The sequence below is a fragment of the Sus scrofa genome, chromosome 13, assembly GCF_054392235.1.
Source record: "Sus scrofa isolate SSC_HxYL_T2T_F1_AM1 chromosome 13, Sscrofa_HxYL_maternal_Yorkshire_Landrace_v2.0, whole genome shotgun sequence".
NCBI lineage: Eukaryota > Metazoa > Chordata > Mammalia > Artiodactyla > Suidae > Sus > Sus scrofa.
This window is the reverse complement of record NC_139395.1, coordinates 28705377-28721287: the sequence shown is the minus strand read 5'-3', so window position 1 is coordinate 28721287 and position 15911 is coordinate 28705377. Positions and strand designations below refer to the sequence as shown.

Below are 15911 nucleotides of genomic sequence, written 5' to 3'. Positions count from 1 at the left end.
CCACAAGCCTTGGGAGCCTCTGACCTCAGGTCATGTTGTCATGAGGAGTTAGCCCAGCATCCCATTCTCCCTTCTGTCACTTGCCTTTTGTTGACGGTTTTAAGTTTTTTGTTATTATAGAGGTTACTAATGTTTACATCCTGTGCTTTTTCTATAAACTACATTATAAAAATGTAAATAAGCCCTTTGGGAACGCACAATCAGTATTGTGATCTAAATTTTCGCTGAGGATTTAAGTGGTGTGATCAGCCTGTGGAGGTGGAAATATTTCTCTAAACTCCTGCTATTTTAGAAAAATAACCCAAGCCTCAAGACACAAGTTTTCTTAAATATATTTTAACTCCTCTTACTTAAAAAAAAGTACATATATAGGTTCCACTTTTTTTTTACATTTCTTTTTTGTATTGCTAAAGGAACTCCTTGGGTGATTTTTTTCATGTATGGTAGCATAATTAGTAAACTTTCATAGTTTTTATATCTTTGAAAATTACCCTTACATTTGACTAATAGATGGATATTCATTTCAAGGTTCAAGTTTACTTTTTGAGTCTTAAAGTTATTCTTGCCTAGAGATCAGTGGTCCTAATAAGACATCAGATAGTTGTTGGTTTTTGTATCTTTAGAGGCTCCCCCCCCCCCTTTTGAGAAGCTGCCAAAATGTCCTTTTTACTCCTAGTGTTTTAAAATTTCGCTAGAATATTTAAGTAGAAAGTTGGGGACTTTTAATTGACCCTACTTGTCTGGGGGTCATTTTACTCTAGAAAGTTGTGCCTTTAACTGGGAATTTTCCTCAGTTGTTTATTTCCTCTTCTCTCTTTTCTTAGATATTTCTTCTACTTGAGTTAGACAGATATTATACTTCCTGGATTCCTCTTGTCCTCATGCTTTCACTATAAAACTTCTCCATTTTCCTTATCATTATATTGATATCTTTAGTCTAATCACAAAATCCTTTTAAATTATTTTTATAATTGTATCTCTCATTTCTGAGAGGTTTCCCCCCCATTCTTATTATTCATTTTTCCAAACATTCTGGGTTTTTGTTTGTTTGTTTGTTTGTTTTTTGTATTTTTAGTGCCACAGCCGCAGCATATGGAGGTTCCCAGGCTAGGGGTTGAATCAGAGCTACAGCTGCCGGCCTATGCCCTAGCCGTAGCAACGCAGGATCCTAGCTGTGTCTGTGACCTACACCACAGCTCACAGCAATGCCGGACCCTTTAACCCACTGACGGAGGCCAGGGATTGAACCTGCATCCTCTTGGGTGCTAGTGAGATTTGTTTCTACTGTGCCACGACGAGAACTCCCATTTTTCCTGACATTCTGAAGTTGTCTTATGGATAAAATATTTTCTTGAGCTTTCCTGAGGTTATTGGTTAGATTGTTGACCTGTTTTCTTTCTTTTCCAGGGCCTTTGGTAAGAACACCCCAGGTGGTTTAGTAAAGAGGAGTATCAGGGAGTGTGTCTCCTCTGTGACTGTTTAAGTCTTTTGTGCTCTTGGCCCTCTCCCTGTGGGAGGGCAGTGCTGGGTGTGTTGTTTGAGACAATGAATGGGACCTGTTCCCAGCTTTCCTGTAGGGTGCCTGCGGTGTGGACCAGGGAGGCAGTTTGGGCTCCCTCTAACTACCAGAGCAACAAGGACTTTCTTTTGGGGGTGGAATTGAATTATTATATATGTTCAGTAAATAATACTGAATAATAGTCACTCTAGGGTGGTGATAGTGATAATATGGCTCACTCCTTCTGAGTGATCGACCCGTACCATGTGCTTTTCTGAGCGTTGTATGTGTTTGAAATTTTTTAATAATCTTCAAGACAATCTGATATAGAAACCAAGGCACAGAGAGGTCAAGGCTTAACAAGATGTTAACTGGGGTTTTAAACCAACTGAGTCGTCTCATTGTAGTGTCTGTGCTCCTAACCTCTGAACATACCTCTTCTTAGGAAGGAACATGTAGCAGACAGATGATTTTTCAAGGAAGTTATTGTTTATAGAAAAGTTAGGTCTCGTCACTGAAAGATCTTTTAATTTTACCTCCATAGGTACTCACTGACTATGTTTTTATGTATTTTTTTTACTTAAGTCTGTCTCCATAGGTGCTCACTGACTGATTTTTTATGTTTTTTGTTTTTTGTTTTTTGTTTTTTTTTAACTGAAATTGTTTTCATAGTATGGGTTCTAATTGTGGTCATTTTACTTACAGTTTATTCCAATGCCTGTTCTGTATGGTGTTTTCCTTTATATGGGAGTTTCCTCATTAAAAGGAATCCAGGCAAGTCTTAAGTATTTAATGATTTTGTAGAAAAATGTAAATGTTTTATAGTTGCAAAGATTGTTTTTGTGATGCTAGTGATTTATTCTCAACTCTGATATTTTGGGAGCAGGTGACTTCAGAAACACATTTTCCAAGTAATTATTGCATTATTGTATGTACATCTTTGCCCCTGAGAATGAGATCATGAATGGCTATGTCCTTGCCTATTTTTAATGGAATCTAATGAAAGGTGACCATCAATGAAGACTAGTCTAGTAAGAAGGAGGATCGAAAGGATTGGAATGGGGAAAAAAATACTGTTTCTGACATGTTAGAACCGCGATTTCAATGACTTAAAAAGAAAACATAAATACTAACTCATTTTCTGTAACAGTGGTAATACCTGCCATTTGTATGGTGCAATACAGGTTATAAAGCCTTATCCATAAATGATCTTCTGGCATCCTCAAAACAACTTTGGGAAACAGAAGAGGGAGAAACACTAGTTCCCCCAATCATGAAACAGAGCTTGACTTACTGAAGGTTTTTAAGTAAGCCGTGGAGTCAAGCCTAGAATCTCTTATTTTCAGTACCCTGTTTTGTCTTATTTATGGCATTTTTTGGGAACCAGCCTGATAGAATCTATTAAGATCTGTGGGGACCTGATCTTAAGGTAGGTCATGTAGCTGTTCAGGTGGGGTCACCGCCCTCCCCACCCCCACCCCCCACCCCAACCATACCACCAGGCAGGAGCTGCGCATGTCTGGGTCCACGCAGTCCAGGGTCTAGAGATGATCACGTTAACTCACCTGATTGTCTTACGACACTTTTGTGAGATACGTAGGACTGATCTTATTCGCAGTTTATAAATGAGGAAATTAAAGCTCAAAGAGACCAAGGGATTGGTTCAGAGTTTCCCTTTCCGTGGATGGAAAATTGCTTATAGTTATCTCAGGTCATTTTCATAAGATTGGCAATATTAGACCCAGAAAGACCCTTGGGAGGGTCTTACTCTTTGATTTTATGTATTAGGAGACAATTTAAAAGGGAATAAATGACTTGTGAGTTTATCCCTGCCCAAATTAAATATTTTGACTAGTTTTCTGATTATTGAATTACATTTGTTCAAATGGTTGCCTTTATATTTTCCTTCTTGGGATCAAGATGTAACCTGAAGCATTTCGCCTGTGCTGTCAGAACATATCAAGGAAGTTATTATGGTTGAAATCCCAAAACCATAAAGTGGAATTTCTTTTCCCAAGTAGCAGAAATGATATTTTTGTTGAAGCCTTTTTCTTGTCTTGTTTTCCACTTGATACATAGTTTTTCGACCGCATAAAATTATTTGGAATGCCTGCTAAGCACCAACCCGACCTGATTTACCTGCGCTATGTGCCTCTCTGGAAGGTCCATATCTTCACGGTCATCCAGCTCACCTGTCTGGTCCTCTTGTGGGTGATAAAAGCTTCAGCTGCTGCAGTCGTTTTCCCCATGATGGTGAGGGGTTTATTTTTAAGACTTCATCACTAATTAATAACATTTTTTTGTGTGTTTTGGTAGTAATTATCTTATTAATATTTATAATTGACTTTGAGCAAAGGACTTTTAAGCACCTGAGGAATTAGCTCTTTCTAGCTGTGAAGCCAGTCATTTTCAGAATTGAATTTTCTTGTCATTTTCTTAATTTTGGCCTGTTTTGATTTTTAGATATTAGGCTATAGAACACTGTTGTTGTTTTCTCTCTCTCTCTCTTTTTTTTTTTTTGGTCTTTTTAGGGCGGCACCCACTGCATATGGAAGTTCCCAGGCTAGGGGCTGAATTGGAGCTATAGTTCCTGGCCTATACCACAGCTCACAGCAATGCTGAATCCTTAACCCACTAAGTGAGGCCAGGAATTGAACCAATATCCTTCCCCAGTCAGTTTCATTACCACTGAGCCACAATGGGAACTCCTGTTTTCTACTTTTGAAAAACTTCAGAGCTTAGGATATTTATGGAACAAACATGATAGCCAGATATAAAAGGCAAAGCAACCAGAACATCATGGTTCTTTAATAGGATATTTCAATAAATCTTTCTCAGAAATGAATAGATCTGGAAGTTAAAAAGCAATAAAGAATTATAGATGATATTAATAAGAATGAATATAATTCATTAAATTATTGCATTACAGAATTGCATTTTGCAAATAGAGGCTATTCATCCTTTTGCAGATAATTTTTAGAAGTTGGTTAGGTACCTGGCCACAAAGAAAAATCTTTATAAATTAAAAAGCTGTGGAAATTATCCACTTGATATTCCCTGATCACAAATATAGTTTTAAATAAATAGTGAAAACTCATTAAAAAATCTTCAATATTTAGAAATCAAATTCTGAAATAAGCCTTGAAGGAAAACAGAATTTAAAAAACCGTTGTGGAACCACTGAAATTAGGAACTTTGGGGAGTTCCCTGGTGGCTCAGTGGATTAAAGACCTGGTATTGTCACTATTGTGACACAGGTTGGCATCCTGACTCTGGAACTTCCACATGCTGTGGGTGTAGCCAAATAAAGAAAGAAATGAGTAACTTTTTATCTATGAGATAAAGCTAAAGTTATACTCTTAGGAAAATGTATGCCCTTCATTGCCCTTATTATTCAAAAAAACTTAAATACAACCAAGTTTTTTATTTGTAAAGATTAATAATGGATAAACTCATAAGTAAAGAAGAAAATGAGAGCAAAATATGTAAAGGTTAAGAAAGAGAAAAGATTGGAGTTCCCATCATGGCTCAGTGGTTAACGAACCCACTAGGATCCACTCATTGGGTCAAGGATCCGGTATTGCCATGAGCTGTGGTGTAGGTTGCAGATGTGGCTCGGAACTGGTGTTGCTGTGTCTGTGGTGTATGCTGGCAGCTGTAGCTCCTATTGGACCTGTAGACTGGGAACCACCATATTGCTGTGGGTGTGGCCCTAAAAAGAAAGAGAAAAGATATAGCCTTTTGGAAGAGATGCAAAGGGTCTTAAGAAAATAATACATGAATCTATAGCAATAAATATGAACATCTAGAGGAGAGGTCAACAAACTTTTTTATGTAAAGCATCAGGTTGGTAAATTTTTGGCTCTGTAGACCACTAGACTCTTGTATAGGCACTTAATTTAGCAAGAGAGAAGTTTCCGCAATTTTTTATTGATAAAATTTAAAAAGTAAGTATATAGTTTATTTGTTTTTTAATAAAAGACTGCTGGGGAGTTCCTGTTGTGGTTCAGTGGTAACGAACCCAACTAGTATCCATGAGGATTCAGGTTTGATCCCTGGCCCTGCACCATTGGGTTAAGGATCTGGCATTGCCATGGCTGTGGTATTTGCAGATGTGGCTCAGATCCCACATTGCTGTGGCTGTGGTGTAGGCCAGCAGCTGCAGCTCTGATTTGACCCCTACCCTGGGAACTTCCATATACTGCATGTGCGGCCCTAAAAAAGCAAAACAAACAAAAACCGAAAAAAAGAATACTAATGAAAAGAGTGGAATTTTTTTATTTGGGATAATTGGAGTTCAAAGTTGGTGTTCCTATCATCAAATCAATAATAAATGTTCATCTACATAAGCTATTCTTAGCTCACAAGCCATACAAAACAGGTGGTAGAGCAAATTTAACCCAGGGGCTTGTGGTTGATTTAGAGGAAGAAGTTCACTGTTTACTATTGCTGTTTGATATGAATTGACAATTCTGTTATATGAGTAGTACAATAATTGGTATAAAAAGGAGATAACATTATTTGTCAGTAAAGTGATTGTGTACCTATTTACCCAAATGAAGCAAATAAAACCTAAAAACTAGTAGAATTAATAAGGATTTTGTTAGGGTGGCTGAATACAAGAAAACTTGAGTATAATATACGGGCTGTATCTTAGTAATCATTCTAAAGATGGAAATGGAAAAAATTGTATCCACACTAGCGACCAAAAACTAAAATAGTTAAGAATAAATTTAAAAGAAGAAACCCATTTAAAGAAAAAAAATAATTTATGATAATATCTGTATTCATTTCTTAGGATAGCTGTAACAAAGTTTCACAAGCTTGTTGGCTTAAAGCAACAGAAATTTGTGTCACAGTTCTGCAGGCCAGAAGTCAGAAATCAAGATGGGACAGGATAGGGCCCTGCTCTCCACAAAACCCCAGGGGAGCAAACCATTCTCTGCCCCTTCCTAGCTTTCTCTGGCATTTGCTGAGGCCTGGCAGTCCTGGCTCCCTGCTGTGTGTTGCGTGTCCTCCGTGCAGCGCTGTGTGGTGCCTGTCTTATGTGACCGCTAGGTGGACACCATGCAGGAAACTATAAGGCAGATTAAGCAGGATGCGTTTCTTCACAGCAAAACAAGATTACTATTTTTATTGCTTTACATTTATACATTATATAAGTAGATAGAGGTTTTTTAAAATTTCTTAAGCCGCACATTAGCGAACCCATTTTATAGCACTAGGTTTTCACTTTCCAACCATATTTGTGAAAAAGACGTATAATTATTTTAATTTGCTTTTGTTTTCATGGCCGCTGAGGTTGAAGATGTTTTCATGTATTCACTGGCCATTTCTTCTTACTATTTCCTATCTTTTGCCTGTCTCTATTATTGGTTTTTGTGACTCCTGTTCATGAATTTCTAAAAGTTCTGTGTAGTTTGGATAGAAACACTTTATAGCTGTCTTATATGTTACAAATATTTTCTCCCAGTTCATAGTCTGATTTTACTATAGATATGCAAAACATTTAATTATCATGTGGTCAAATATATCACCTTTTTTTTTTCTCCAAGTGATATATTGTGTGTATTTTTAGATGTTACTCAATATTCTCTCCCTCACTTTTTAAAGGTTCTTGCATTAGTCTTCGTACGCAAACTCATGGATCTGTGTTTCACAAAGAGAGAGCTTAGTTGGCTTGATGATCTTATGCCAGAAAGTAAGAAAAAGAAAGAAGACGACAAAAAGAAAAAAGAGAAAGAGGTAAAAACATAAGAATTTTAAATGTGTGGGGTTCCCGTTGTGGCTCAGCAATTAACAAACCTGACTAGCATCCATGAGGATAGGCCACTATGCTGAGTTGCAAGGGGTACTAGGAAATTTAGTTTAGGTTTTATTCTTTTGTCTTTTATTATTTTTGTTAAGGCTGGGTACATTACCACCCTCAAGTAGTGGGGTTTCTATTAGTAAAAAGGAAGAGGTAATGCTCTCTCGGTGTCTTCTTGTACTGCCCGCCCTCCCTCACCCATATAATCATGTCATGATTTTGGTTCATGTCTCTTAGCTAAGATGCTCTCAACTTGGGGTGACTTTGTAAAAAAATTAATTAATTAATTATTTGACTGCGCCCAGGGCATGTGGAATTTCCTGGGCCAGGAATCAAACCTGTGTCACAGCCGCAACCCGAGCCACTGCAGTGACAATGCCAGATCCTTAATCCACTGAGCCACCAGGAAACTTCCTGGAGTGACTTGGATTTTCAGAATGGAAGGGTCTGCGACTGACACCTGATGGGCTGCTGAACATCCTGTACACACAGGACTCCCTCCCACAATGAAGAATTGTTTGGCTCTAAATGTCAGTATTGTTGAGATTGAGAAACCCTGCCTTATCCAAATGAGGTTCTGATTATGTTGTATTATAGTGAGAGCCAGGAGATTTCACAAAATTTTGTCTCTCATTGTACACCTACTTAGTAATTGATGTATGTAGCAAAATTGATAAGCAGTAGGAATGATTAACTTACATAGATGAAAGTTATAACCTCTTGGAAATTAATCCTTACAAGTTATTTTCATCTTGTGCCACAAGCATGTGTTCACAATAATAAAGAGAAATTTTAGGTCATGGCAGATTAACTAATATTGCCAGGTCGGATTTCTAGTTCTTTAGGATGTTACATATGAATTGATTCTCCTAGAAATATTCTGGGAAAGGTAACCTCTTCATGTTTGTGCTTTAAAGGAGGCTGAGCGAATGCTTCACGCTGGTGAAGACACTGTGCACCTTCCATTTGAAGGGGGAAGCCTCTTGCAGATTCCAGTTAAGGCCCTGAAATACAGGTGAGATGCAGCTTTATCTTGTAAAATGTACTTCGGATACACGTCAGGTGCATGAATAAGCCATATGTAATGTTTCTCTAAAGTCATGATACCTATTTTTTAAAAGATGACACACCTTGAACCTGGCATGTGGGCTAACAGAGGGCTTTGCTATCTCCCCTTCATGCTCACAGGTAGGAGGATAGGCGACGTCAGCTTGCACGCCAAGTAGGCGAGGTTGTCCTGTCTTTCATCACTCCTCTTGTTTCAGTGTCATTTAAAATCAGAGTTCACATTGTGGCTCAGTGGTAGTGAACCCAACCATGAGGACCTGGGGTCATCCCTGGCCTCGCTCATTGCGTTCGGGATCTGGCGTGGCCGTGAGCTGTGATGTAGATTGCAGACGTGGCTCTTTGGATCTGGCATTGCTGTGGCTGTGGTGTAGGCCAGCAGCTGCAGCTCTGATTTAATCCCTAGCCTGGAAACTTCCATATGCTGCATGTGCAGCCCTAAACAAAACAAAACATACCAGGTTTGAAGGCCAGATGTCTCAAATAGCGCTTTGTATAAATAATCTGGCAAGGATACCTTAAAGGTTATGAAATATAGAATGAGATAGTTATAAATATAGTAGACAAATCAGTTTTAGAATGTATATAGGTCCCTTTCCTGACCACTTAATGAAAAATATTTGTTGATATTTAATGAGCTTGCTTTAACCTGTTTTCAACTAATCTTTATAGTTTGTATAGAGGTTGCATTTGGACCCATATGCATTGATTAGTTTTGATAAATGAATTCACAAGTAATATTCTAATACTTTTTACCATTAATTTTCAACATTGGTATTATTGTTTGTTACCTTTCATGACTTTCCCTCAAATTTTTATGTACTTAAAATTAAATGCCAAGTATAGACATTGTGATGTATCCAAATGCAACCTTTGCTTCTCTAGATGCTATAAATGTTTGTTAAATGAGTTAATGTATTGACTTTGTTGCCAAAAAGAGTTTAGGAACTGTCATGATAGTTATTAGTGACTTAACAGTTCACTGAGATTATTTGCCACTTAATTTCTATAGGCTCTGCATTATCACTTTCTCACTGTGGTTATGCATGGACCTTAACAAATTTAAATGCAATCCATACTTAAACTGATATTTCACAAAAGGAATGGGTAGATGTATATTTACTTTTATCTTTTAAATGATGACAAGAGCCATGATTAATGCTGCTTTGCTTAAACATCTAGAATGCAAGGAACTGGCTGACCTCTTTATCTGCCAGAATTTCTACTTGCCATGAAAATGAAATGAGATAACATATAAAAGTGTTTGGAAACTGTGAAAATAATATATTTACTGTACACGGATTTTTTCCTATCTAGTTTTATTTTGGGGAAAAACAAAATGTATACTTTCTTCAGAAAAGGTCTACTAATGAGGAATTTCTTGCTTAGAGAAGGACATTTAGAAGCTAGAAGATGCTTCAAGAATTTCTTCAGTTATTTAAAGTTGGCAGCTGAACAAAGAAACTTTACTTGGGGTAGACAGGGTTTCAAGTTGGACAGCTCTGCCACAGGGTGTTCAAATGTGTGCCCTTTTCAAACTTGTCTTGATGAAGCATTTGTTCTGAGAGGCTCTCCTATGACCAAGTCACATCTCTCTGCAGTCCTAGAGCATAAATGACGTGCAGATTTAAAGTGTGAGCAAAGCCAGAACTTTCTAAATGACTGCTATTTAGTCATTTATCACCTGGCTGACATCACATTCTTAATTTAACGCCTAACTTGACATTTGTATTTGATGCTTGTTTTCGTGAAATGTTTCCCTTTTGGTGAAGAAAAAGGACCTGCAGCTGTATTTCTCTGAACTTCCGAGTACTTTCATATTACTTGTGACTGACAGCCTTGAGCACAGTATTATTTAATGAATATCTTCATTATTGGATTTGAGGTCTGGAAATAACTTTTACAGTATTTCATAGGGATATGGAATGGTTACATTTTTCTTATAATGAGAGTATTTTGTTCTTTGGATTTTGATAAGTTTTATATAGTAACACCTTGACACTGAAAAATGTTACTGATACGGTAATAAAATCATAATTGTAATTTTACATACTCTGGGTATTTGATGAAGTTGAAATTTGTACCGATTATAAAAGTTTTCGAATTGACTTGAGGTTGTATCGCTTTTTATATTTAAACACACGTTAATGTATTCTTTTTTGTTATTTCAATAGTGTACTTAGAGCCAAGATGACCATCTTCGGATATCACTGTCAATTTAATTAATCTTATTCCTAGTTTTGACTATACAGAAAGATGCAGTTTTCCATAAGACCTTTATAATAGGAGTCCAAAATACTAATAACTTGCTAGACCTTGGTACAGTGCATGGCAGAGAGTTTTCTCAATTTTATTTATTTATTTTTTCTGTGTTTTAGGGCCGCACCCGTGGCATATGGAGGTTCCCAGGCTAGGGGTCTAATCGGAGCTACAGCTGCCAGCCTACACCACAGCCACAGCAACGCCAGGTCCAAGCTGTGTCTGCGACCTACGCTACAGCTCATAGCAACGCCAGATCCTTATCCTTAGCCCACTGAGCGAGGGAAGAGAATGAACCTGCAACCTCGTGGTTCCTAATCGGATTCATTTCTGCTGTGCCGTAATGGGAACTCTGTCAGTTTTAAGTTTATGAAAACAAATACTATATAGATAATAAGAATGACAGTATTAATGCTTTTGCAAGTAATGAATACTAACCAGAAAGTATATTTGTTCTTCAGTGTTGATCCCTCAGTTGTTAACATATCAGATGAAATGGCCAAAACTGCACAGTGGAAGGCACTGTCCATGAATACTGAGAATGCCAAAGTAACCAGATCTAACACGAGGTAGCCGTAATGATTTATGCTTTTTCTAACTGTAGCCAACTTTCAGTTTACTTATGGATAGCTATTAAGTAAAACCCTTAAATTTAACTCAGTTTACATAATTTATATTCTCCTTACTTGACAAAACCAACCTTCTTTTCTTACTCTTTTTCTTCCTTCTTCTTATATCCATCCATCACTTTACTATATCCTGGAATCAGATATAGGTACTAATTTTTCCGATATTTTTTTAATTTTAGAGTTGCCTATTTGAAAAAAAAAAGAGTTGGAGTTATTTTATCAAAAATGAATATATACATATGGAATAAATATATAAAGGATCAGAAACCATATAAAGAAAGATAATTACTAGGGATTAAATGCTGAAATAGAATACTACCTCAGTCATGGTTTCTGTTCAAGAAAAAAGACATTTTGGTTTTTTTTTTGTTTTGTTTAAGCCTATTATTTCTTCTAGAGAGGGTAAAATTTTGTGAGTAGGTATTCGTAAGACATTTAATCCATGGATATAAAGGCCATTCAGTTTTGTAATGGACCATGTATTTCATAACTTTTTTTAACCCCTTCCTTACGGTTCTCGTTGTGTAACCACCCTTTTTTCCTTCCTTTTCCCCTCACTTTGAATTCTGGCTTGACAGTCATTGGTCATTCATCCCTGAGATCTTTGGAGAAGTGAGATATTATTATCCTATAGGGTATTCACAGTCAACAAATACTTATTTAGTGTACACTTTGTGCCAGACACCATGTTGCGTGTTGTTACACTCTGCTTGGGCATCAAACCCAGACTTTTCCAGGCAAGCACTCACATAGCTATGTTATTGTCATTCTGGCGACTGTCTTTTTGATAATCATTGATTAGGTTTTTCTCCATATTTACCTACTTCCTTTTAGAACCTTGCTGCTACCTAACTTCTCATCAACTTTTTTTTTTTTTTTTTTTTTTTTTTTTTTTGCTTTTCTGTCATCCTTTCTTGAGTTTTAATTCTCTAAGCTGGACCGTTTCCTTTCTTCACTTCCATCTTTGATCTCAAAAGGTTTTAAGTTAAACTCGGTCATTTTGGATTATTCCATGCAGCCGGAATTTCACCAGATACTCTTTTTACTCTTAGTGATTTTCCACACCTTCTTCCTGCCCCTGGCCCAGAATGTTAGTATAGTTAGGATCAATATAAAGACCTTACAGTATTATTCTTTTATGCTTCTGCCTTTCGTTCATGTTGTCCCTCAATTCAAAATCACCTGGAAGAAAAAAATGTTTGCTTATGTTATTCAACAGAAAATGTTTGGGGTATCTTCCTTCAGTTTTGTCTGGAGAAGGCATCAAACCATAGCATGTTTCTATTCTGAAAAATTTTCAAAGCCCAGATATTCATGTTACAATGAAGTCAGTTACCAGTTAAATCCATATACATTGATAATAACTTGAAGATGTAGAATATGTGTGATGTTATATTCGTGAACCAAATTAAGGGAGACAAGGTTTGTAAATGTGTTACATTTTACAGGAAATTATTTGATGTTTGGCTATCTTAACAAAGGTTAATTTTTAACAAATTTGTCAGTAAAAGTCAAATGCTACAACTCTTTAAGGTTGAAAAATCATAGTCATGATATACGAAGCAGCTTAAAAGAGCTCCTCTTCACTTGTAAGAAAAACATGTATTTCGGTGGCTAAACTATTAAAATAAAAAACTAAGACTTTTTAATATTAGCCTTTCCAGTTAAGATTACTGATAGGAAAAGAAAGCAGTAAGATAATAATAGCAAGTCATCTGTTCGTACTTTTAATAGTCATGTCAAAAAGTGAGATGGAGATATACTGTTAGCCATGTTTAGAATATAATATTTGTCCACTTAAGTCATTTATTCTCATTCTTCATTTTAAATAGCCCTGAAAAACCTGTAAGTGTGAAAATAAATATTGAAGATGAACCAACAAAGAAATACATGGATGCTGAAACTTCATTATAGAATTGAACCAAGAAGATTATGTATATAAATATACAGATATAGATATATATACATATGTGTGTGTATGTATATATAATGTATGTATCCCATGTCACTATGTATAACAATATTGAATGTCATGCTAATTATGTGTGACTACTGGGTGTTTTGAAATAGTGTCTGAAGTTTCTTAGGAGCACCATGGAGACTGTATAATGAAATAGTCTCTTAGAAGTGAGGTACACGGTTCTTACTACTTAAGTATTTATTCTTTTGAAAATTTTTATTTTCTGTTCTGCAAATAGAAAAATGTGGGGAAATGCTTTCAGTCTTCTTTTCTTTGAATCTATTTATTCAACAGTGGCAATTCACCAACTTTCGGTGATAAGTATTTTGCCCATATATTTACATTTTTTTATTGAGTTATAGAAATTTTCACATATTATTTCCCTTCTGCTAGTGCATTGTGGGAAGACCAGGAAGTCTGCCTGTACTGGGTCATGCATGGTATCAGTCATGGCTGCTGTTTGTGTGTGTGTTTTCCATGTCCATGTAAGTCTATCATGTTTCACAAGTGATGGGAACTTTGGCTGTAAATGTAGAACAGTGGAAACTTTCTAGATAAGAACTCTCATTTTGACCTTTATATTTTTAAATTTTGTTTTAAATCTTAAAAGCCTCCATTTCTAGGTTTCCCTTCTGATAGACAAGTATAAATGCAGATGATCTTATAATTTAACCCTCAAACCAGTCATTGGTTTTTGAATTTTAGAAGCTATAAAATACCACTTTACAATAGTTAAATTTTGTTCCCTTTGTAGGGTTTTGTTTTTTTTTTTTCCTGAGTCCCAAATGCCTGCTCTGTTCTCTGCTTTTGCAGTCTTTTACTTCAAATGTGTTTTAGCTTATATCAGGTTCAAGTCCTTGATTGTTTTGCTATTATAGGCAATATGATTAAATAATCAGGAGTCAGAATTCTCTTAAGTGGGTTTATGATCAGTATTACTTTATTAAGAATTACCTTTCATATTCTATTTACGTTCTTCCTGTTGTATAGATAATATTTAATAGATTGTTATCTGTGATTTCATTTTAAAATATTTTATTTATTTTAATTGATATGCTTAAGTATTTGAAAAAGTAACAAGTGTAGGGTAAATTGTTAATGTAAATAGTTGGTGCTCACTTGCATTTATGGTTTATTATCTGAAAGCATTTGATTTTACATATTTGACTTTATATAAAGTACTGCCATATTTGTATTTTAAAAGAAATTGAGACTTGTTATGTATAGCTCAGATTGATGACATTCTTCTATTTTGTGTTTGTCTATGTTATTTAGATTTTGCTTTTCTGAGCTTTTTTAACTTATAACAAATCTTTTTTAGTCAACCTTTATATATTTTAGCTTCATATACAATAAATAAATGTTGTTCTTGCTAAGCCTGTAGGACTGGATGAATGGGTTTTTCAAACTGATTTTGGCAGGAGGATGATTTCTAAAAACCAAATGAGTATTGAGGAACCACTGAAATATTGAGAATAATAACATGAATATTAGGATGAAAATTTTAATGAACTTCCAATGCTCTCTTTAATCGTTTATAATTAAGCACAGAAGTATGAAGAATTGGTCTTAGAGAGGATCATGAGGAATGCCAAGAACTGATATTTTAGCAATTCTAGCAATCCATTCTAAAGTACTTAACTAATATAATTTCCACATCTAGGACCGTATTGTCTGATTCTAGTTAAGATAATGGATTCAACTTCTTCCTCATATGAGAAGTTGGAAATGTAGCTGTTTTTCCTTAGAAAATATCATCATTTGGTACTGCATAAAGGAGGGAGCTTTTGTTGGCAGTTGATAATGAGTGTTATCCACGGTGCTTGTTACTGTGTATGAGCTTCCGCTGAAGCAGTTCCCTTTTATTCATAGCAGCATAATCATTTCCAAAGATCCCAGTATTTGCTGCTGTAATTCAGTAAACTCCCTTGATGAACCTGAACAAGAGGATTCCCTCATATCATTTCCTTGTGTCTAGACATCATAGGGTTAACAAATATGGTGATTTTACAGGAAGCGATTTTAAAATTTAAACTGAAAACTGCCTGGGATCATAGTATGTATGTGATTTTATTTAAGTATGAATACTAGTTGTTCAGTGCCAGAAGAACCATGACTTGCAAAAAGGCTTTGCACTCAAAATATTTTTATTTTGTTTGTAACTGTTAATAATTTCTGCTTTCTTTTGACTACTTGACTTACAAAATGATCTGACTACTGCATTGAGAAACAGGTAACTTGTTTATAAGTAATTGCTTGTTTTATGTGGTTGTAATACTTTTCCACTATTTTTGAAAAATAAAAATCATGGGTAGCATTCATTGAAAGATAGTAAAAAATATAATTTACTACATATATTGATTCTTTAAATGTTGCCTTAAACAGGTATAAACGAGCAGTAGGAATTGCTGTGTACTTATTTACCTCAAGGTGCAAAAGAATTAAACCTGTACCTATTCCATTGATAAAATAAATTCACATGAACAGCCCTGCACTTTCTCAGATGCCTTGGTTTCCAGGATGGAGCTTAGTGCTACTGAGTACCCTGGCGGCAGAGCCACCTCAGGATCGTCTTTATTTATAGATGTCTGTTTACAAAGACTATCATACATCCTCATGTTGACCATCTGAAATTTGCTTCCTTTTGAATGCTATTTCACTCTAAAATTGCAGCTTTTGAGAAAACAATGA

At 35.8% G+C, this 15911-nt stretch overlaps 1 protein-coding gene across 19 annotated transcripts in view; it reads left to right on the top strand.

The window, feature by feature from the left end:
- The window catches only part of SLC4A7 (solute carrier family 4 member 7), a 107118-nt gene extending 92522 nt beyond the window's left edge, over window positions 1-14596 (top strand). For 10 of the 19 annotated variants that reach the window (XM_021071474.2, XM_084990112.1, XM_021071464.2 and 7 more), the window contains 6 exons: window positions 2204-2272; window positions 3578-3751; window positions 7112-7243; window positions 8225-8322; window positions 11093-11200; window positions 13093-14596. In XM_021071474.2, coding sequence (XP_020927133.2) covers window positions 2204-2272; window positions 3578-3751; window positions 7112-7243; window positions 8225-8322; window positions 11093-11200; window positions 13093-13174 — 663 coding nt within the window. In that variant the 3' untranslated portion in view covers window positions 13175-14596. The remainder of the gene's footprint in view (window positions 1-2203; window positions 2273-3577; window positions 3752-7111; window positions 7244-8224; window positions 8323-11092; window positions 11201-13092) is intronic. The other 9 variants (XM_084990115.1, XM_084990113.1, XM_021071469.2 and 6 more) reach the window with 1 other exon arrangement.
- Window positions 14597-15911: the final 1315 nt, after the last annotated feature.